Genomic DNA, 22,707 nt, shown 5'->3' on the forward strand with positions numbered 1-22,707 from the left:
AATGTTCATTTTTTTTCTTCCACATTACAAAAATTCCTGTGAAGCACCTGAAGGGTTAATAAAGTTCTTGAATGTGGTTTTGAGCACCTTGAGGGGTGCAGTTTTTAGAATGGTATCACTTTTGGGTATTTTCTGTCATAAAGACCCCCTCAAAGTGACTTCAAATGTGATGTGGTCCCTAAAAAAAAATGGTTTTGTAAATTTTGTTGGAAAAATGAGATCGCTGGTCAACTTTTAACCCTTATAGCTCCCTAACAAAAAAATTTTGGTTCCAAAATTGTGCTGATGTAAAGTAGACATGTGGGAAATGTTATTTATGAACTATTTTGTGACATCTCTGATTTAAGGGCATAAAAATTCAAATTTTGAAAATTCAAAATTTTTGCCAAATTTCCGTTTTTTTTCACAAATGCAAGTGATATCGATGAAATGTTACCAATCTCAGAATCAGGGGGATCGTTGAAGTGTTCCAGAGTAATTACCTCAAAGTGACAGTGGTCAGAATTGTAAAAATTGGCCTGGTCATTAACGTGCCAACCACCTTGGGTTGTAAAGGGGTTATGTGCACACGGTCGGTATTGGCATCTCTTTGAGCGCAGCATACTTAATGCTGCGTCCAAAGCGCTGCACGCAGGTGAATCCGCATGTGTTCATTGAAGCATGCGGATTCACCGCATCCTATACATCTCACTGATAGAATTTCTCTTGCGGAGACCAGCGACTCCACAAGAGAAATTCTGATATGCTGCGGTCTGTAAAGACGCACCGCTTGTCTGTGTCCGTGGGTGATCAGCAGAAGCACGGAGACGCATAGTGGGCATGGGATTTGTATAAATCCTGTCCACTATGCTGTAACATCTGGCCGCTGTGGATTGCACGCAACTGTGCTGCATCAATTCTGCAGTGTTTGCTCACCGTGTACACATACCTCAAGTCTTTGGCAAAAGATTTGTGGCGAGGCGCACCACCACTGGTCAGACACTTCTTCTGATTCATTTAAGAGGAGTGAATCGGGTCCTGTATGTTTTCCTCCCAATGTCTGCTTGAATTTCCTCAGGGTAACCTCTGGTTTCCTGCTACACTCTAAAGACTTATTTGAATGCAGGGAATGCAGATTGCTAGTCACAATGTGGATAGGGATGGAAATGTCTGTAAAGCAAATCAGAATATATAGGCACTTTATAAGCCACATGAATAAGTTGATGCCATATTATTCCAGTAATGTAAAATGATAAAGCCAGGTAGTAGTAGTAATCTCCCTGCAGCACTGATGTCACATCACGGCTTCAGCCACTCTGAGCTCAGTGGCTGCTGCTAATGTAGATGGCACAAGCCAGTGAACTGTGATTTGACTACAGCTGTGTTGGATCTAGATCCGTTACACTCAAATTCGCATTAACCCTGTCAATAAGGTGTTTAAAGGAGATTTTGTTCCAGGGTGTTGCAAGTCCTTTAAAGGGACTGTTGGCACAGAATGGCCCCGCCGTGATGCAGAGCGCCTGTACTTGGTCGAAACAGTCAGTCTTTTACATACTCCTTCACATCTGCTTGTTGTTAATCTATCTCCACCCTTCTCTGGCCCTGTGAAGCCATGGCTGTCAGAGGGGGGAGATTGAGAGAAAACAAGCGGGTGAGAAGGTGTTTTTAAATCATTGGCCCCGCTGTGAAGCACTGAGCAGCAGGCCTTAATTTGTCTGCGCAGAATGACTGTTTAGAGTCCCTTTTAAGAGTGTGCACATGATCAGAAGCCACTGCGTGTTGCAGTGTCAAACCCACAGCGGCCAAATGTAACAGCATAGTGGATGGGATTTCTGGAAATCCCATGTTCACTGTGCGTCTCTGTGCACCTGCAGCTCACCCATAGAAATTGATATGCGGCGCGTCTTTCAGACCTTCAGCATGTCTATTTCTCTTGCGGGTCTACATGTGGACTTTCCCCATACACTAAACATCTGAGGAAGCTCCGCATGTGGGAGATATTTATTTATTTTTATTATGCGGAAGCTGCGCGGCTATTCCGCCGCATTGGACCGTGGGCACATACCCTAAAGGGCTTGCAACACTGAAACAAAATCTCCTTTTGTTAATCACAAGGCACAGATGTTATAGGTAAAGTATTGGTTGTCTGGTAATAAAATTCAATGCTGGTTTACTTGAATGGGACAAGTGCAACTACATTTGACACAGCTGCTGCTAAAATAATGAGCTGGACTAGTGCAATAGACCCCTTGAATAGCTGATCTGTTGGTGCCACAAGTTGAAGCCCATCTTAAGGATAAGCCATCTTTTAATCTACTGTATAAATCCTTAAAGGGGTTGTCCACTTTCAGGAAAGTGTGCCTCAAACTGTAAATGACAGTAAAAGCTCCCCACTGCTGCTTTGGTAAGTGAGACTACAGTGGTGGTGTCCTGTCAACAGCATGTGTTACTGCCATAGCCAGCATGTCACAGAGCTTGGGGACTGACTACAGCGGAGATGTGTACTGTTGACGTGAATCCACTGCTGTAGACTGGAGCAGTGTCAGGGAGACAGCGCTGGACCCAGGAAGGATGAGCACCTACTGACTTTGTTTTTAGTTATTTTATGGTATTTTCTGAAAGTAAGCAACCCCTTAGGTAGGCTAACTAGTTATGGTGATCTGCTTTAACACGTAATTAGTTGCAGTCATGAAAAGTGTGCATTTTGTATTGAATGTCATGTGTTTTTTGTTTAGCTTAAGTCCTTTGTTTTGTCGGGTTTATTCTTTATCCTGATAAGAATATCCTGCTTTAGCTACCAGCTTGTTCCAGCCACCTGTGCCATTTCTTTCAGCTGGGCGTTTTTATTTCTATATCTCTATTCTCATCTGACCGAGAGTAACCTCAGCTGTGTACTAGTAGAAAAGGAAATGATCTGCACATCCTCAGGGAAACTTGTGATGCAGCACAGTGTCGTAGTGCTGGGGGAGGGCTATCTGCACATCCCTGACGTGTAGCCATACTAGCAGATGGTGTTGTGGGCTGATGGTTGCCTTCCAATTACAGAGAGGCAGCCGGGTGATGTCACACCACTACTAGGCATTTTGCTTTTAACAGTCAGATCTACTAGCGTGGAGCAAGGTGGATGCACGGTTGACCAGTACACATTGCAGCAGGGAACATTTGGCTGGCAAAATGCTATGTAAGTATTGTGAACACACCCAAACTGCTACTAAATAGGTGCTTTATTCATATATGAAATTAAGCAGAACACGCAAACCAGTAGTTAATAGCTTTCTCATCGTTCATGTATCTTGCAGTAACTAGATGTCATTTAGTATAGTACTATTGTGTGTAAAATATATCATTTATTTTAATGAAATCTATATTTGAAATAAAGAATCGTATGCAATCACCATCCATTTTATACCTATGGGTGATTTTGTTTACCCCTTTTAAAGAACAGAGTGCTTTGGTCTGTATTGACCAGATAACGTTTAGCAATTTTATACATGGGATTTTTTTTAAAATTTTTTGTCACATTCTTTATAAAAAAAAAAAAAATAATAAAATGAATTCTATAATTTCGAGAGAATTTCATTTATCCAATACTAGACCAAATCACCAAAAATCTGATCCAAAAAACGCACGATCTGGGTTATGGTAACGCAGTTGTGTTGATAGTTTTGAGATACTTAAAGGAATCTGCAGGTTTTTGCTATTTAATCTGAGGGCAGCGTGACTTAACAGTTGAGACACTGATTTTGGGGATGTTTCGCTTAGTAGGCTGTGTGCTGTTTCAGTACAATGGGTGTTTTGTCAGCAGGAGATCATCAACTACAGGACTAGCTGCTGGCATGTAACCTGGTCCTACTCTGCCCTTGTCACTGATTAGAAGCTTGTTGACAATGTACATAAAGCTGCTAATCAGGGGTGTGGGCATGGTTGGCTTTCTGGGCTCTGCTGCATCTAAAAACTGATTTGTATCACAACTACTGCATCCAGTAAACTGAGTGATACTTCACTGGATCAGGGTCTTTAGCTACATTATGCTGATGTAGCAAAAACCTGGTGACAGGTTCCTTTTACATAGTTGTAGTTACATTTTTTTTTTTTTATACGGTGTCTACTGGAATTGCGCATCTGTGCATTGATGGAGAAGGCTCCTAGCGATTAATTAAGATAAAGGGAACCTGACAGAAGATTCATGCTGCCTGAGCCATGTGGAGAATGAATGAGACACTCCCTGTTGTGTTGTAGCAGAGTAGGTTTTACTCTGATGCATTTCAGAGTAGGCATAATTTGAAATGCTGGCCAGGAAATGTCTCAGATGCCTAGTCCTTGGCTTCTGCTCCCATCCCTGCTGTGCATGGCTGATGGGTATCTCAATATGTATGCATAGAGAGATTTGTACATCCTGGGGATCAGGGTGAAGAGTAGCTGCCAGGGACCAGCCTTGGACAGCTCATCTGAGATGCATTGTACCCGGATGGTTTTTCAAGGTGTTCTCTGAAACGCTGCAGCATGTCACAGTAGGATCAACACTGCTGCAATAATGCAGGGGGTGTCCAGTTCGTGCTGCCCATGGTTCCCTTTAGGGGTTCCATTTTAAAATTGTGACCTACAATAGAGAAGGCAAATTGTTTTGTTCTTGGGCTCCTGTCTCAGAATACCATACTTGATGTGCTAGAACCCACTCAGGACTTTGTGTGTACATGTACAACATTCTGTCTTAACAGGTTATCAAATGTCTTTCCCATGGAAAAACTGTCATACATTTCTCTAATTAGTGATGATAATGGTCATTCATGCATTCAGGAAATGAAACCAATGTTGCAGTGTACACTTAAAATACTGTAGAATTTTGTTTAGTCCTGCATTCATGATGCCTTGCAATTACGGACTTACCCAGTAAACACTTGGTGGTTAGTCCTACAAAGTTTTCTAATCTAATCTCAGGATAGATTATAAATATCTGGTTACTGGAGGTGACTTGGCTACATCCCTTCCAGACCGCATTGATCTCGAAAACTGAAGTGCCCTGTCACCTGTTTTTGTAAATCTGTGCAACACTTTGCGGTCTCATCCAATGTAGAGGTAGTGCACATGTGACATGAGATCGTTCAGACCTAACAACTATTCATACATGTCACTTATCTTATGTCTAGGCAATGTGTTGCTCATGGGCTAACTTATTTGTGTAACTTTGTTAAAGATTTATATAAATTACAGACCTTGCATATTGCTGATTGGTTAAGTACAGGTTGGAAACCCACCCCCCTTCCCCACTGATCAGTCCAAACTCTGCTCTTAAGTGCAGATTGTGGACATTTGGGTAGTTTCTCCATATGCATGTTTGTTAATCCTGGATGCACATGCAACAATCTGTAATTTGTCTGTTTGCTTAGTTTTTTTAAATTAAATGTGTAACAACTGAAGACACTGATGTGTTTTAACGTTTTCGGTGGATAACTTGTTTTGGTGGGGGTCTGACCACTGGGATACTCACCAATCGGCAGAACTGGGCACTTCTATCCATGGTAGAATGGAAACACAACACATTCTCAAATGCCACCGTTCATTCCATATGAGTTTGCTGAGCACTGTACTCTACTTCCTAACAGCCCTGTAAAGAGTGAATGGATCTGCGGTCAGATATCTGACCTGCCGCTCCATTTTGTGACTGGAATAAGTTTCCCTTTAGGGATCAAAATTCCCTGTGCTACAAGTTGATGTGAGTTCATCAGCCTTCCACTGATCAGTAAGTATCACCTGTGGATAGGTTATATTAACTGGACAACCCCTTTAAGGAACCACATGTAATTCCTCGTACACAGATGATTCGTGATGTATAAGGTTTTGGCAGTGACAGATACCAGGGTTGTCCTGTGATTACTCAGTCTGTAGAGCTCAAGCTAGGAAAGCTGACTGGTGCTGGACTATAGTAGGATACTTAAGTCGTATATTTAAATATTTTGAATACTTGAGTGTATGGGGATGTCATCATATGTATTATACTTAGACTAATAATGTTTTGGGTTTGTTTTTTTCCCCGTCTTTTTAGTGACACTGGAGTGTGATTCGGACATGTCTGCTATGGAAGTACGTGTAAAGCCACATGAGACCACAGAACAAGATGTGTGCTTGAATGATATATTTGTAACTTCCTCACAAAAGTAAGTTCCTTCTTAAAGTAAGGTGTAGTGCATTTTTGTTTCATTGTCAATCTGCAGCAATTGGGTGGAGATGCTGTCATTACACAACTTGGTATTTTCCTGTAACATAATTGTATTTTCAACAACTACATGTAATTGTGTACATAGTCCTCCACAAAACAGTTTAGGCATCCGGAATATTAAAGGGCTATTCCCATCTCCAAGAGCCTATCCCAATATGTAGTAGGAATAATAATAAAAACAATAATAAATGAAAACAATTAGAAATGTAGTCTAGTATTTTTGATTCACTATGCCACTTACCTCATGTGCAGGCATCGCAGGACCTTAGGTATCCACGGTTACGACCACTAACATCTAGCTAACTATCACTTAATCAGTGGTCGTAACCATGGATACCTAAGGTCCTGCAATGCCTGCACATGAGGAAAGACCTAGCGAATTAAAAATACTAGACTAAATTTCTAATTGTAGATATTTGCTAATTTTATTACACCTACTACATATTGGGATAGGATCTTGGAGATTGGAATACCCCTTTAACTACTTGCTCTTGGTCGTCAAATTACTGGACTTTTTCCTCCATTTATTTTCCTTTTATAGCCGATGACTATAAAACAGTGGTATCACTGATGTGCTGCACCTGACTCGCCCCCTGGGCCGTGGGGCACTCTGATCCGGGCAGTAGGGGAACGATGGGAGTAGTAGTGGCAACCCGGTTCCGTGGCTCAGGGTGGTTAGGCCAGTGGTAGTCCGTTATGTGCTGTTGATTGTCCGACTACGCCACCCGTGGATTTGCGGTCCTTAGGAACCGCCACTGCAAGGCAGACCGCTGGGGCTGATGTATGCAGCTGGGATGGTGTGACTCCCCACGGGATGAGTGCGGCCCCAGGGCAGTGTAGTGGATGGTGGGAGTGATGGTGGTGAGAGTCCCAGTGCTGATAGTGCTGGAGGAGCAAGGAGCACGCAGACAACAGGTTGCAGTCCAGGGTCTTTACTAGAACAGGTAAACTGACCCACAAACAGTCCCGGCTAGGAGGGGACCTGGATGTCTGAGAGCAATGGGGAAATTGGCCCTGGTCAGGGTGAGGGTGTAGGCCTACCGTGCTTTCTGTGCTCCTTCTGGCTATCTCCTCCTTATAGGGTAACAGCCCACATTTCCGAGCTTTCTGTGTACTCTCGCCTGTATGGCCTGCGACGTGGGTTCCTTTCTGCTCCCAGCCTTGTACGGCTCTGCTGGTCCCTTCTGTTGTGGCAGAGCCTCCAGGTTTCTTAGGCCAAGGAACATACAGTCCCCTGTGGACTGGTTATCTGCTGGAGAATGTGGAATCCTCCCAGCCTCAGACACCAAAGTCTGGTAGATTAAGTCCTCTATCTGCCAAGACAGGCTCACTTCGCCTCTTGTCTCTGGCTTGTGGCTCTCCTCCTGCCACACTTCCTCTTAGGGTGCAATACAACTGTCCCTCTCTGCTCTGGGACCTGAATCCTGAGACAGGTCGTCCAGCTCTCTCTAACCCTGCCCCCAGCACCAGCTTTTATAGGGGCAGCCTGCTCCCCCTACTGGCCTGAGACAGGAGGTACTGCATGCTAATGTTCCCCTGACTAGAGCACCTCCCCCTTGCTCTCAGACACAGCTTTATTACATTTTGTGGCATCCAGGCCAGGGTGACGCACACCATTTTGGGGGTATATGCCCCCCTCCATAAGTGTGATGGCAAGGGCACAGGCTGCTCTTATAAATTATGTAGCCCTCCCATATATTGCTCGCATAACAGCTTAAATGGTGGCTTCCTAAACAATACACACTGTTCAGAATATAAAATCTGTTAAGTAACATTGTGCAGTCCCAGGCACACTTTAAGGCTGTATTTTATTTTTATCATCAACTGCTTAAATGGCAATTTCCAAAACTGTTAACAAATATTTCCAAATGTTACTTTAATGTTTTTCCTCCAATTGCATAACCACTTATAAAGGATCCTGCCATCGGTTTGGGGTATAAAATCCTGATGACATGTATGTAAAGGGGTATTAATACTGATTAAATCATTACCTTTCTTGTACAAATCTATATGCTAATTAATTACAAATGCAGCAGGGTGAGACATTGCACTCACAGCTCTCCCTTTCCCTGCCTCTTGTCAGTGACTGACAGGTCACCGCTGCACTGACCACTCACTGCATACCATTTCAACTATGGATTTCTCTAAAACGGCAAAACTGATTTCTAAAAGAAAAAATGTTTTGTTTTTTTAAATTTGCATTAAAGCAGATAAATACGCTTTCTCCATTATTTGCCACCGTAACTTAAAGACCTGATGTTTACTTGCCAAAAAAATAATTTGATTACAGGGTTGTCACAAAATTGCCTTTCACTTTCTATCTCTGCCGATTAAGCTATATCTTTCTGATGTTTCCACTTTTATCCTTAGTGTCTTAATCACTGTGATAGCTGATGTTCATTCTGGCGCTTCCTCACTGGTCTAGATGTCTGTCCTATGTTCACCTTACCGCTGTGTGGGTGTTTTTTTTTGTGTTTTTTTTTGGGCTCACTAGCAAGTTTGAGTGACTTGTTAAAGTTAAAGCTAACAGACAATTCTCAATACTCCTCATCCTTCTAAAGCTGTCCTCTGTCTTCTATGCAGTCAACCAGTCCCTCTTACTACAAGTCCTCTTCCCTTGCCTTCTTCTAAATCTCCTCATACCTTTCCAACTGCACATGTAGTGTCTCCCACTCATACAGGTGCTTCTCACAAAAGTAGAATATCAAAGGTAATTTCAGTTCAATACAAAGTGAAACTCATTATATAGTCATTACAAACAGTGATCTATTTCAAGTGTTTATTTCTGTTAATGTTGATGATTATGGCTTACAGCCAACGAAAATACAAGTCATTATCTCAGTAAATTAGAATACTTCATAACAGCAGCTTGAAAAATGTTTTTAAAATCTGAAATGTTGGCCTACTGAAATATATGTTCAGTAAATGCCCTCAATACTTAGTCAGGGCTCCTTTTGCATCAATTACTGCATCAATGAGGCGCGGCATGGAGGCGATTAGCCTGTGGCATAGCTGAAGTGCTATGGGAGCAAAGGTTGCTTTGATAGCAGCCTTCAACTTGTCTGCATTGTTGGGTCTGGTGTCTTGCCTTCCTCTTGATGATTCCCCATAGATTATGGGGTTAAGTTCAGTCGAGTTTGCAGGCCAATCAAGCACAGTGATACTGTTTTTAAACCAGGTATTGGTACTTTTGGCAGTGTGGACAGGTGCCAAGTCCTGATGGAGAATGAAATTTCCATCTCTAAAAAGCTTGTTGGCAGAGGGAAGCATGAAGTGCTCTAAAATTTCCTGGTAGACGGCTGTGCTGACTTTGGTGTTGATGAAACACAGTGGACCTACACCAGCAGATGACATGGCTCCCCACACCATCACTGATTGTGGAAACTTCACACTAGACCTCAAGCAGCTTGGATTGTGTGTCTCTCCACTCTTCCTCCAGACTCTGGGACCTTGATTCCCAAATGAAATGCAAAATTTACTTTCATCTAAAAACACCTTGGACCACTGAACAACAGTCCAGGTCTTTCTCCTTGGACCAGGTAAGACGCTTCTGGTGTTTGTCAAGCCACTCATGACCACAAGGAATGCAACACTTGTAGCCTGTCCTCGATACGTCTTTGTGGTGGCTCTTCAAGCAATGACTTCAGCAGCAGTCCACTAATTGTGAATCTCCCCCAAATTTTTGAATGGCCTTTTCTTAACAATCCTTTTCAAGGCTGCGGTTATGCCTGTTGCTTGTACACCTTTTTTCTACCACTTTCCTTTCACTCAACTTTCCATTAATATGCTTGGATACAGCACTCTGTGAACAGCCAGCTTCTTAAGCAATGACTTTTTGAGGCTTGCCCTCCTTGTGGAGTGTGCCAATAACTGCCTTCTGGACATCTGTCAAGTCAGCAGTCTTCCCCATGATTGAGGAACCTGCTGAAACAGACTAAGGGACCTTTAAACGCTTAGGAAGTCTTTGCAGGTGTTTTTTTTTTGTTAATTATAATTTACTGAGATAATGACTTTTGTGTTTTCATTGGCTGAAAGCCATAATCAACATTAACAGAAATAAACACTTGAAATAGATCACTGTTTGTAATGACTATATGAGTTTCACTTTTTGTATTGAAGAACTGAAATTAACTTTTTGATCTACCGTATTTTTCGGACCATAAGATGCACCTAGGTTTTAGAGGAGGAAAATAAAAAAATAAAAATGTAAGCAAAAAATGTGGTCATGATGCACTTTTAAGGGGGAGGGGGTCTTCTGCTGACACTGGTATAGGGGTAATGTCCCCCAATTCTGAAAATATCCCCCATCCTGGTATATTATTGCCGCCCCCCTTTCTTTTATACGTGGTCCCTATCCTGGCATGCATGGCACCCGTGGTCCCTGTCCTGGCATGCATGGCACCCCTCATCCCTGTCCTGGCATGCATGGCACCCCTCATCCCCGTCCTGGCATGCATGGCACCCCTCATCCCCGTCCTGGCATGCATGGCACCCCTCATCCCCGTCCTGGCATGCATGGCACCCCTCATCCCCGTCCTGGCATGCATGGCACCCCTCATCCCCGTCCTGGCATGCATGGCACCCCTCATCCCCGTCCTGGCATGCATGGCACCCCTCATCCCCGTCCTGGCATGCATGGCACCCCTCATCCCTGTCCTGGCATGCATGGCACCCCTCATCCCCGTCCTGGCATGCATGGCACCCCTCATCCCCGTCCTGGCATGCATGGCACCCCTCATCCCCGTCCGGCTGCACATTAAAAAAAATACACTGCTACTCACCTTTCTTCTCTCCTCCAGCGCTGCGTCCGGTCTGCCTGCACTGATCTCTCCATGTGAGCCGCGCATGATGTCACTGCCATGCACGGCTCACAAGGAGAGATCAGCTGCCGGAAGTCACTGCTCCCCACGCCGGGTCTGTGTGTGCGGGGAGCAGTGACTTCACTCTCCTTCATAGCCGGCACACAGTGGAGCCGCGCTGCTGCTGCTATCTCCTGTGCCCGCTCATTAAAGGGCATGAATATTCACCCCCTCCCCACGCACATGGGAGTGGAGAGAGGTTGAATATTCATGCCCTTTAACAGCGGGCACCGGAGATAGCCGGCAGCAGCAGTCGTCGCAGCGCGGCTACACTTTATACCGATATTAAGGAGCATGAATATTCAGTGCTCCCCACGCCCCATAATATTCATTTTCTTTAGCAGCGGGGACAGTGTAGGCTGCAGCAGGCGGCTGCTGCCTCCTGTGCCCCGCTCCTCCACCCATACTGCTCCCCACCCCCCCACCACACATAAATATACACCCCCTCCCCAACATTTGGACCATAAGACGCACCCCCCATTTTCCACCAAAATTTTGGAGGAAAAAAGTGCGTCTTATGGTCTGAAAAACACTGTAATTTTGTGAGAAGCACCTGTATCTCCTCCTCCTCAAAGCGAACTACAAGAACTGGGGCGTCTTGAGACTAGAAATTCAGATCTTTGAGTCGCTAGTCCTTTCTGTATAGAATTCCCGGTTAATCCATAAATGTTCTTGTGCGTTAGCATGCATTTAAAACACAAAGTAGAAAGTGGGAGGAGACAGAATAATCAGAATTTGGCAACACTTCTGTACCCAAACAGTTGAGAGTAAGCGCCATGTCTCTTGAGTTGCGATGGCAAATGTTTGAAGAAGCGCATTTATCTGAGAGCAAGGACCCAAATAGGAAGTCAAGTAATTTTGACTACGAAGAGTAAGTAGTTAAAGAAAACCTGTCCTGTCCACCCCTTCAAAAAAAAATTACCTTCAAATAGTTACTCGGCAGGTAACTAACATTACAATCCTGCCTTACTGGAACAGAGGGTACAGGAAGAAGTTGAATTTGTCTTCCTTGTAGCCACTTTCTTCCAGTCATTGTGGCTGTGCAGAGAAGGGTTAGTCTCTGCTTGCCACACAGTGAGAATGGCTGTAATCATTCCTCCTCACTGTAACAGTTTTGCAGAACAGCATCTCAACCTGATTAGGGCTCACAGCTCTGACTGCTGTGTGAGGCAAGATTCTCATCTCATTTAGTATCTAGAGAACAATGGAGGTGTCTACTTGTTACTCAAAAATGTATGTACTTTATACTGATCACGTCCTTTCCAGTAATCTTTTCAGTAAAGTTGATTTAAAATAAAATACATACTCTAGTATATAGTGATAATCACTTTGTTCATGCACTAGTTAGTTGCAGTATATGCGACAATACAGAAAGGCTTTAGCACATTTACAACAGTGCAGTTGGGTTTCCTGCCTGGCTTGAATTCTTTCATGGCTGCCTTGGGTAGGATGGTGCGTCAAAACCTGTACAATGTGTAATATTTTTTGTCTTTAAAATAACAGCAAAGAAATTGTGCAGGAACACACCAAAATTAATCCTGAACCTTCTGATGTCAACAAAATGGATCGACTTGGAGATGAAACACAGATTAAAGCAGAAACTGCTCAGTGCGATGGTATGCACCCCTATGTTCTTATTTTGACTTTTTTTTTGTTCCACAGAAGTGGGACGACTTTTATTTTGTGCAAATTTCTGATCTTTAAAAAAATGTGATTCACTGGGCAATAATACAGAACAACCTAAAGTCATGACCTCAGAGAATCCTGTGAGCCATGCCTCCTTAATAAAGACAATGAAAATGTAGTCCTAAATAAAAGACCCATATCTGTGGAACCATATGGAGCACTAAAACAACAAAAAAGATTATTCAGCAATGATAATAAAATGAGAGCAAAAACTAGTTACGTTTGACCTGTCGACAGGTTCTTTTTAAGCTATAACAGGCATTCAAGAGCAAAAAGCCACATCTATTAAAGGGGTAGTTAAGGCTGATAAGATTCAGCAGTCCCCAGACTTAACACACTGCAAGGCACTCTCAATTCCCTGAGTGGGTTGTTGTATGCATGACCACAGCTATTCAGTTTGCATATGGTCACAGGCTTACTAGATTCTGTCTCTTTCACTGTTCTTGAGGAGATATGTACATGGCACACTGCAAAGTGTGACCCAAAGTCACTGCAGCCTTTCTGTCCCTGAAAATCCCCTTAATTGATGCAAGCCAAAAGATTAAATATATCTGCACCTTTTTATGCAAACTTGTCATATTAATAGTTTGTCTAGAAGGGGCGAGGTTAGGTTTCTGCCAGGATCCCTTTTAAAGAGGACTACACAAACTGAATTTGTTTACTTTAATGTGTGTTAAATATAGAGGCGTGGAGTTAATTTGCAAAAGTGGATTACTCTCAGTAGGGCTCACTCAAACGAGTGTTTAATAGAAGAGTGCTATCCTAATGTTTGTTTTTTTGCATATCTGGGGGAGTTAACTGAGGTGGGTCCCAACAATTCTATACAACTTAATGCCATTATGGAGTTTTTTGCACAAATCTGCCCAGAATTAAGCAAACTGATTAGTTTTGTCCATTCACTGATTTGCTAAAAGCAACTCTCAAACCCTATTCCTGAGTTTCTTAATTTGAAGTGATGCAATTCAGGTGAGGGTAGAGGACCCCTTTCCTGTAACACTAGACTGGGTCCCTCCTGGTCTCTGTACAACCCAGCCTCTTGCAATAATGCGATGACTACAGCGGCCGCATAAGAAACTGAACAGGAAGTCCTCACAGGAGATTGCCTGGGGACTAGGTGAGGTTGATGCCATGCCAGTTCCAAGGGAGGTGGACAAAGGCATTGTAAATTGTGTGGCATTATGCACTTTGGCAAATCTCTGCAACCCAAAATGATTTATGATTTGATATATATAGGCTCTATGTAGAAGTTTGTATATGAGGATCTTTTTTTTTTTTTTTTTTTTTTCTGCAGGGCATATGTATGCTACATTTGTCTTCTGTAGGAACATTCCCTTACTTTAAATGCAGAAGTTAACTTCCATGTGTCTCTGCTGCTGAAGTGTTTTTAGTGATCTAGTCTTTTAACACCTTCGTGTCATATGACGTATATTTACGTCATATGTCATGTCCCTGCCTTTAATGCGGCTCACACACTGAGCCCACATCTTTCCGAACAGCTGTGAGTGGATTGGAGCTCCACCCACCCACGGCTGTTAACCAGTTAAATCCCACTGTCAATTTGACAGTGGCATGTAACATTGTAACATGTGCTGGTCGGAATCGTGTTATAAATTCCACCCATCAATGCCTCTGTCACACGATCGTGGGTTGTCATGAAAGCCAGGGGTTTGCAGAAGACCCCGGTGTCTATCATTGCAATACTCCTGGGAACACTGGTTCATGGCCGGTATTTATAGATTGATTTCTGCTATACATATGACTCGCCCCCTGAGCCATGGGGCACACAGAACCGGGCAATAGGGAGACGATGGGGGTAGTAGTGGCGACCCGGTCCCGTGGCTCAGGGTGGTCAGACCGGTGGCAGTCTTTTAGATGTTTTAGATAATGTCCGACTACGCCACCTGTGGATTGCGGTTATTAGGAACCGCCGCTGCAGGGCAGACCGCTGGGGCCGATGTGTGCAGCTGGGATGGTGTGACTCCCTACGGGAAGAGTGCGTCCCCAGAGCAGTGTAGTGGATGGTGGGTGTGATGGTGGTGAGAGTCCCAGTACCGGTAGTGCCGGAGGAGCGAAAAAGCACACAGACAACGTACTACAGTCCAGGGTCTTTACTCATGGTTAATATCAAAGTCACTTCTGCAGGGAATGACCGCCCGAGCCGTGCTGCGTCCACCAGGTGAGGGGCTCGGTCAACTCCCAGACAGCTCAGGAGTATGGCTCAAGACCCCCTTTTGTCCTTTCTCTGGCCTGCCTCACCAGTGACCCACTTTTGTCCAGCTGCCGCGGACTTGTGCGGTTGAACGTGGGCCCCGTCCTCCGCTGTCCTATATGGTGCCTTCCTAGCAGGTTTGATGAGGTGTCGCACCAATAAATTATCACGACCTCCGGTCTTTGGCTGAGGGTTGTTTCTCCTCCACCAACTTGGATCCGGTACCCTTAATCTGCCTGACCCTGCACCCTGGATTCTCGTGGGTTCTTAGGGTCCCTTCCACCTTCTTGTTCCTGAGCCCTTCTGTTTCTTCCTCTTTCTTTGCTGTTCCTTTCTGTTTCTGTTCCTTTCTGTTCTTGTTCCTTTCTGTTCCTGGCCCACTCCTCAGGCCTGCCTCATGGAGCTGGGCCCAGACTGAGCCACAGCTCCCTGTCAGCCCTCTCTGGCCGAACTCCTCTCTCTCCTCCTGCTTGAACTGACCCAGAACTAAGATGGTGCCCACCTTTTATACCTCCCTCTAGAAATATGAGCCCAGGTGACCAGCAACCAATGGGCTCCTACCTACGCTCAGGAACCAACCCCTATCTGCCCCTACAGCACTGGGTGTTCAACCCCCCCCTCCCCACTCCAGACAGGGACAGTCGGTCGTGCCTGCACTTCTGTCTAGTGGGAGCACCGTTGAGCTGTCCCTCGGAAATGGGGTGTGTGTGCTGTATGCAGCTAACTGAGCCCTGGTCCATACTCCATCCTTACCCGGGAGTGGGATATCACACCTCTGGCAGAGGTGCAATACCCCTGTAGCGGCCGAACCCTCGGGGCGCTACACATAGCAGCCCTAAAGCACTGCTATGTGTAGCACAGGTGATCAGATGATCGTGGTTTCAAGTCTCCCGGGGACTGAAGTAAAAAGTGGAAAAGTGAAAAAAAGTCAAATCACTACATAAAGATCGGCGGCTCTAACTGTGCCCCAGCACTGATGCACTGTAGAGCCAGCTGTCGGTCACTGCCAGGGGCGTAGTTAGCCATAGCTAGTTGTGTACTGAGCAGTGACTGAAGCTGTGCATGTTCACCTCTGGCAAAGAAGCTGTAGGCTGCCTGGAGGAATAAATTTAACTTCCTCCCGGTAGCTGAACACATTTTGTTACCCTGAGCAGCATGAATCCATAGCTTTCCAAAACAATTGGATGACTAATTTTAAATTGTAATTTTTTTTTTCTTTTATATGTAAAGGTGGCTCTTCGAATACTTCCACTTCAGACCTGAAGCTGTGGACAACACTAAGGGACAGTGCTGTGCAGCTGCGTGTGGAAGAATCTGGTGTGGCCAGTCTGACCCCAATAACAGTTCACCAGTTGTTTGAAGAAACAGTTCAAAAATATGGTGATTATGTTGCCCTCGCATCCAAGGAGGGAGAACAATGGACTAAACTCACATATAAGCAATATTACGAGCAGTGCAGGCTAGCTGCTAAAGGCTTCATTAAGGTAAGTAGCAAAATGTTTTACAGATAACTGCCGTTGCAGCAGAGCATTATCGACGCTAGCACCAGTTGTGGGTGTTTATTCACTAGATGCTTTTTTTTTTTTTTTTTTTTCTTAAAACCGACATGTCACTCTGTAATGTGTCCACAAGGCCAAGTCTGTGTCCTTAAATCCTTAGTGTTAAGTTGTTCAGAGCTTCTATTTTTTATTTTTTTTCCCCCCTTTTTTTTTCTAGTTGGGTTTGGAGCAATACCATGGAGTTGGCATTCTGGGATTCAACTCTGCGGAGTGGTTCATAGCGGATATAGGAGCTATACTTGCTGGGTAAGTTCAGATGCTAATTTATGGTATGCCAATCTCCAAGATCCTAGCCCAATATGTAGTATTGAAAGCAGTAGCTTAAGTATCCATGGTTACGACCCCTCAGATACTGTTTGGTTGTAACCATGGATATCTAAGCTACTGCAATGCACTGCACATGGAGTAAGCAACACTGACTCGGAAGAACTACACTAAATTTTTAATTGGAGGTATGGTATTTGTTACTACATATTGAGATAGGATCTTTGAGCTAGGAATACCCCTTCAGGTATGAATTTTTCTTTATATTTTACAGTGAAAAAGGTGGAAACGTTTTTTTTTTTTTTTTGCTAAGACTAAGTATATCTAAAAGAAGAAAAGCCTAAAGATAAAACTGATACACCACTGCTGGTTGCAAGAAAAAAAAATTGCTTGCCTGACTTGAGCCTTAAATAAAAACTTAAGAGTTGTCCGCTACTAGGACAACTCCTTGATCTAAATGTTTGGCCTGATAATATAAAGCCTATACTCCCGTCTCGAGGCTCTCGTGAGGTTGTTGTGACACGTGAGCCTGGTGCCCAATCAGTTCTGGTTTCCTGTCCCCACCTTTGTACAAATTGAACATGAAGAGGAAGTCCTGCCTGCAGCTGATATGACTTGCTCTTCAAAACATCCGAAGGCAGGGACAGTGACTCCAGTGCTGATTGGGTGCCAGGCGTAAGTGCCTGCACCGCTGGCACGAGAGGGAGTATAGGCTTTATCGGGGCCAAACATTTTAAGAGGTTGTCCTAGTAGTGGACAACCCTGCATACCTACCTGCATACCTTGCCCATAACACTCCCTAATGTCAGGCTAAACTTGTGTTGTGGATTCTCACTAGACTCCACAGCCCACTCCACTGAAAGTGAGATCTAGCTTGTTATAACAATATCTCACTTTGAACTACACTAGCACAGGTGTATTATTTGCCGATCTGTAAAAGGTATGTGCCCACTAGTATTTGCAGCAGAAACTTCTGAACCAAATGAGCCTCTAGACAGGAAGAGACTGTGTAAAATAAACTTGGTTTTGGACCTTTTTTTTTTTTTTTGCATACATGGGTTTCTAATGAATTTTTTTCACCATTGTTTTGAATGGGAGAAAAACTGACACTTGAAATGTAACTTTTTTTTTTTGTGTGTGTGTTTTTTGTAAACTGCTTCAAATCTGCTAGGAAACAATAAGCAGTATGTGCTTGATTTCACAAATCTCATTCATTTTGCTAATACTGTAAACAGCAGTGTTTGCAGAAATTTCTGCTGCAAATACTTAACCCCTTCACGACACTTGCTATTCGTGTACAGCGCAAGTCTGAAGTAGGCTCATACCCAGAAGAAGAAACTTTTTTTTTTTTTTGAAGAAAAATTCTGTTTTTTTTATTAAACTGTGGTAGAATGAATGGTGTCATTCAAAAGTAGAACTCTTCCTGCAAAAAAAAAAAAATACTCCTATGTCTGAGGACCAAAAAAATGTTATGAAAGAAAGGCGAAAACTCTATTTTAAATATTGCAGTACTGGAGTGGTGCCACTAATGTAAGCCCCTGCACTTGCATTATTTAACTTGTACTTGCCATCCACCGCCTTCTGCTTTTATCCACGTTCCTCTGGTTGGTCTCCAGCGGTTTGACCTGCTGGCTGCTCCAGTGTTTGCTTGGCGAGCCGGAGGTCATTTTTCAATGGAAGTCTATGAAAGCCTTGTACTGAGAGCTAGTGACCTCTATCTCTGACTTCCAATCAGTCAGAAGTTGCAGTGACAAGATGGCAGCGTGGGACCTGTGAGGCGCTGAGAAGAGTTTAAGACCGTGGGTGACTATACTATTGGGTGCAGGTATCTTGCAGCACTGCAATGGTGCAAACAATGTAATAAACAAAACTCTTGATTTGGTGCTGTAATGATACCAATTGGCAACTACTTTAGTTTTGTTGTAAGTATGAGCTCTTGTGAAATGTGTAACTTTAGTGATGGTATTTGCACCTAGCCCATGAAGTCTAGGGGGTCCAAAAGCTCTATTTGACCTATAAGAAAAGACCCGTGCTATTAGACCTGTGATAATTGTGGACCCAGTGTAAGATATTGCTTCAAAGGCTTGTTCACATGGGATCTAATTGCAGCAGAAATTCCTGTCTGTGGTTTTACAATGCCAATATTGTGGATGAGATTTCAAAAACGTTTCCACATGCTGCAGTAAAGGCTAAGTGGTAAATTCACATTCAGCGAATGTAAAGTCCGCAGTGTTGGATAACTTGTCACGCAGCTTGGGGTTTATGTTGGTGGATTATTCACAGCATTTGCTCAGTGGATCGCCATGTATGCAGTATGCTGTTGTGTCCAGACTTTAATGGACAAACTCTTCTTTTGGTCATGACTTTGATAAGGTTTCCCACAGTCCAAGGAGCAGTCAATGTATTCAATAATGTGTACATAAAGTATACCACACAGATAAACATTATGCTTTGGCTATATTTAGACTTTATTGTTCATCTGAAGTGACCATGGGTAGAAGTGAAAATATAATATTTGTTTCCCTTGTTCAGTTGATAGAAGTTAATTCTTGTCCATGTTTGCATAACTCTACCCTTAATGTCACATGGTTTACTCCATGTATACTTCAATTTATAAATGGCAACAATAAGCTAGAAGTACTTTATTTTTCCTTATCTCAAGGCCAGACTAAGGGGGATTATCCCATATTTTGATGGATTCTCGGTGCTGTATATGTTTGAAAAGCTATGGGGTTGCTGGTAAAACTAGTGCTTTTGGTACTGATCAGTTTATTGCATCCTTTGGTTCTAGAGGATTTGCTGTGGGCATCTACACCACGAATTCTGCAGAAGCCTGCCATTATGTGGCAGAAAACTGTGAGGCTAACATACTGGTGGTAGAAAATCATAAGCAACTGCAAAAAATATTACAGGTAAGTTGTGACTGGAGTCTCCAATTGCTGCTGTATGTAGAGACTATATAGCTTTCTGAATATCGATGTGCTTTACATTCAGATAACTTGGACAGCGGCATCAGCTGGTAAGAGTTTCTTGGATTCCATTACACATTTTAAAATAGTTTTAGCTCAGTATATGCCGCTGTAGCAATAGAAATACTTTATTCTTCATCCAAGGAACCTGGCTAACCTTACAATTTTAGTACTAAAAATTGAAGTGCCCATTCTGCAATTTGCCATGTAACGAATGCACAAAAGTTGCATCTTACAAGTTGTTGTGACTTTCAGGTTCAGGACCAGTTGCCACATTTGAAAGCCATTATACAGTACAAAGATGAGCTAAAGGAGAAGAGACCAAACCTATACACGGTATGTGTGCAAACCTTACTTGTGATATAAGGACAGTGCTCAACCTTGATCTACATATAAGTTATTGTTCAAATCTGTGCACATTAGCTGTTTGATAGTGGAGGTTTATACTGCAAAATATTCAATGGCTGCTTTAGTCGCAACTGATGAGGTCAAATGGAGACACAATCATTGATTCATCACTGCAGCGTGATCAATTTATTACTATATTATATTTGTGTATACTACTTTGTACATTTCTCTTCCATATTTTGTAAGTGACCCAGGATGCAGTTGTTCTGTCTGATCATTCAGGCTTTCCCATGTAAGACTAAATTTGTTCAAGGACTATACTAACTTGATCCTCGGCACAAGGACAGCCTGATCTATTCAGCATAAAATGATCCTTCAGTTAATGAAAATTTTTGTTTCTTGAATTAGCTGATAGTTTCTAATTTGTAAGGAGGCTCCTCACCCTGCTCTCGGACTAAACGGAAGCAGAGTTATTAGGGGGGTGGCATCTGGGAGCAGGCCACACCCCTGATGTTTGACATGACATCTCAGAAGGGAGGGGAGCAGCTCCAGCGTCACACTGAAATGCACTGACTGAGGATGGGAAACACTATATCTTTATAGTTTTAAAGTGCATGGGCATTAGAAGAATGGAGTAACCCTTTAAAAGCCCAGTCTTAGCAATGGGGGATAGTCTCCCAACCTCTTCCAATTCATGGGGGTTCCATGACCATATCTTTAAAAGTGGGGGAAAAAAATAAATTTAGTCTCACAAAGTTAAAGCTGAGAAGACTCTTGATGCCACCCATATCCCTACCTACACTTTTGAAAAATGGAAAAAAAACAACCTTTCCTGCAATATTGTCCCATCTTTTATTTTGATTTAATACTAGTGAAGGGTCATTGGGGGTGTTGTGTTTTTGTTTTGTTTTTTTCTTCTCCTCCTCTCTCCATTTATATGGAAGGGCAGTGGCCAAGATGCTCAATGTCTTTTATCTCTGCAGTGGGCAGAATTCATGGAGCTGGGAAAGTGTGTCCCAGATGTTCAGCTGGACCAAATAATTTCTTCCCAGAAGCCTAACCAGTGCTGCACACTGATTTACACATCAGGAACCACAGGGCAGCCGAAGGGAGTTATGTTGAGCCATGACAATGTAAGTATGCTTGTTGTGATTACATTAAAGGGAATCTGTCACCAGGTTTTAGCCACATAATCTGAGAGCAGTATCGTGTAGAGATGGACACCCCGAGTCCAGCAAAGTAGCTTACTAGGCTGCTTGTTGTAGTTTTAATAATCTGCGCATAACAGTAATTTATCAATAGAAGACTAAGTAAACCTGCTGCCATGTAGTCCTTTATATTCCTGAGTTCTGTATAAGCCCACCACCACCAGTTTTCTGTGTTCACTGTGCATAAGCAGAAAGCTGCCAATAAGTGGTGTTGGCTGGGTTATACAAAGCACCGCATTCAGAGAACTGCTAGATCTGCAGCCGAACAAAAAAAAACTATCAGAATTGTAGCTCCCAGTAGGATATGTCGTGCTAATTGCGATCTGTCCTTTACATCATGCTGCTCTGGGATATCAAAGCCCTGGTGGCAGATTCCCTTTTAAGTGGATGTATGCTTTAATAAAGCATATAGATGGGTTGTCCTGTATAGACCCAACCCTAATTATTCTGTTTGAAATTAATGAGATTCTTTAATTCCAGATCACTTGGACGGCCACAGCAGCTGGAAGGACAGTCTCTCTCCAAGAGGCTACTGACCAACAAGAGGTAGTGGTCAGTTATTTGCCACTTAGCCACATTGCAGCGCAGATGATAGACATCTGGTTGACTATGAAGTATGGTGGAGCCACTTATTTTGCTCAACCCGATGCTTTGAAGGTAACTCTTCCTATACTATTTACTGAATCACATAATTTCACAGAATTACAGAAGAAAAAACTATATGGATAATCTATTAATTTTAAACATGTTTTTTTCTGTTTCTCAGGGATCATTAGGAAACACCTTAAAAGAAGTCAGACCAACTGCGTTTATGGGTGTCCCAAGGGTGTGGGAAAAAATGCAAGAGAAAATGAAGTCTGTTGGAGCTAAATCTTCATCAATCAAACGCAAGGTGGCTTCTTGGGCAAAAGGTGTAGGCTTAGAAACAAATTTGAAGAGAATGAATGGGTAAGACTTTAAAAAAAAAAAAAAAATTCTGGTACATTCTCTAGTTAAAAAAAGCTAGATTAACCTATTCCCAATATCTAGGGGTGATTCTTTTACGAAGTGTCTTAGGACTTGGTATTCTTCTTGCAGCCGAGAAAATGTTTTGAAATACCTCAAGAGATAAATGATTTAACAGGGATTGATCACTAACTTGTATTTGCTTCTACAGATCCTCCCCCCAACCAATGAAGTATCATGTGGCTAAAAAATTGGTGTTTAAGAAAGTACGCAAAGCTCTTGGCTTGGACCGCTGTACAAAATGTTATACTGGAGCTGCTCCCATTACAAAAGATACTCTAGAATTTTTCCTCAGCCTGAATATTCCTGTGTATGAGCTCTATGGAATGAGTGAAAGCTCTGGCCCACACACAGTTTCTCTTCCAGATGCCTTCAAAATTACCAGGTATGCTCTATTTGTGCGG

At 43.1% G+C, this 22,707-nt stretch overlaps 1 protein-coding gene across 3 annotated transcripts in view; it reads left to right on the plus strand.

Moving 5' to 3' along the window:
- The window catches only part of ACSBG2 (acyl-CoA synthetase bubblegum family member 2), a 73,210-nt gene that overhangs the window by 43,457 nt on the left and 7,046 nt on the right, over nt 1–22,707 (plus strand). For 2 of the 3 annotated variants that reach the window (XM_073686277.1, XM_073686278.1), the window contains exons 2-11: nt 6,023–6,134; nt 12,559–12,671; nt 16,181–16,434; nt 16,667–16,755; nt 19,565–19,685; nt 19,998–20,078; nt 21,074–21,223; nt 21,779–21,955; nt 22,065–22,246; nt 22,455–22,688. In XM_073686277.1, the coding sequence (XP_073542378.1) occupies nt 6,046–6,134; nt 12,559–12,671; nt 16,181–16,434; nt 16,667–16,755; nt 19,565–19,685; nt 19,998–20,078; nt 21,074–21,223; nt 21,779–21,955; nt 22,065–22,246; nt 22,455–22,688 (1,490 nt within the window). In that variant the 5' untranslated portion in view covers nt 6,023–6,045. Of the gene's footprint in view, nt 1–2,967; nt 3,161–6,022; nt 6,135–12,558; nt 12,672–16,180; nt 16,435–16,666; nt 16,756–19,564; nt 19,686–19,997; nt 20,079–21,073; nt 21,224–21,778; nt 21,956–22,064; nt 22,247–22,454; nt 22,689–22,707 lie in introns of those variants that run through there. The other variant, XM_073686276.1, reaches the window with a different exon arrangement.

Source organism: Phyllobates terribilis, unplaced genomic scaffold (genome assembly GCF_046119375.1).
Source record: "Phyllobates terribilis strain yellow unplaced genomic scaffold, ASM4611937v1 Scaffold_1__5_contigs__length_1240528914, whole genome shotgun sequence".
NCBI classification, from domain to species: Eukaryota; Metazoa; Chordata; class Amphibia; order Anura; family Dendrobatidae; genus Phyllobates; species Phyllobates terribilis.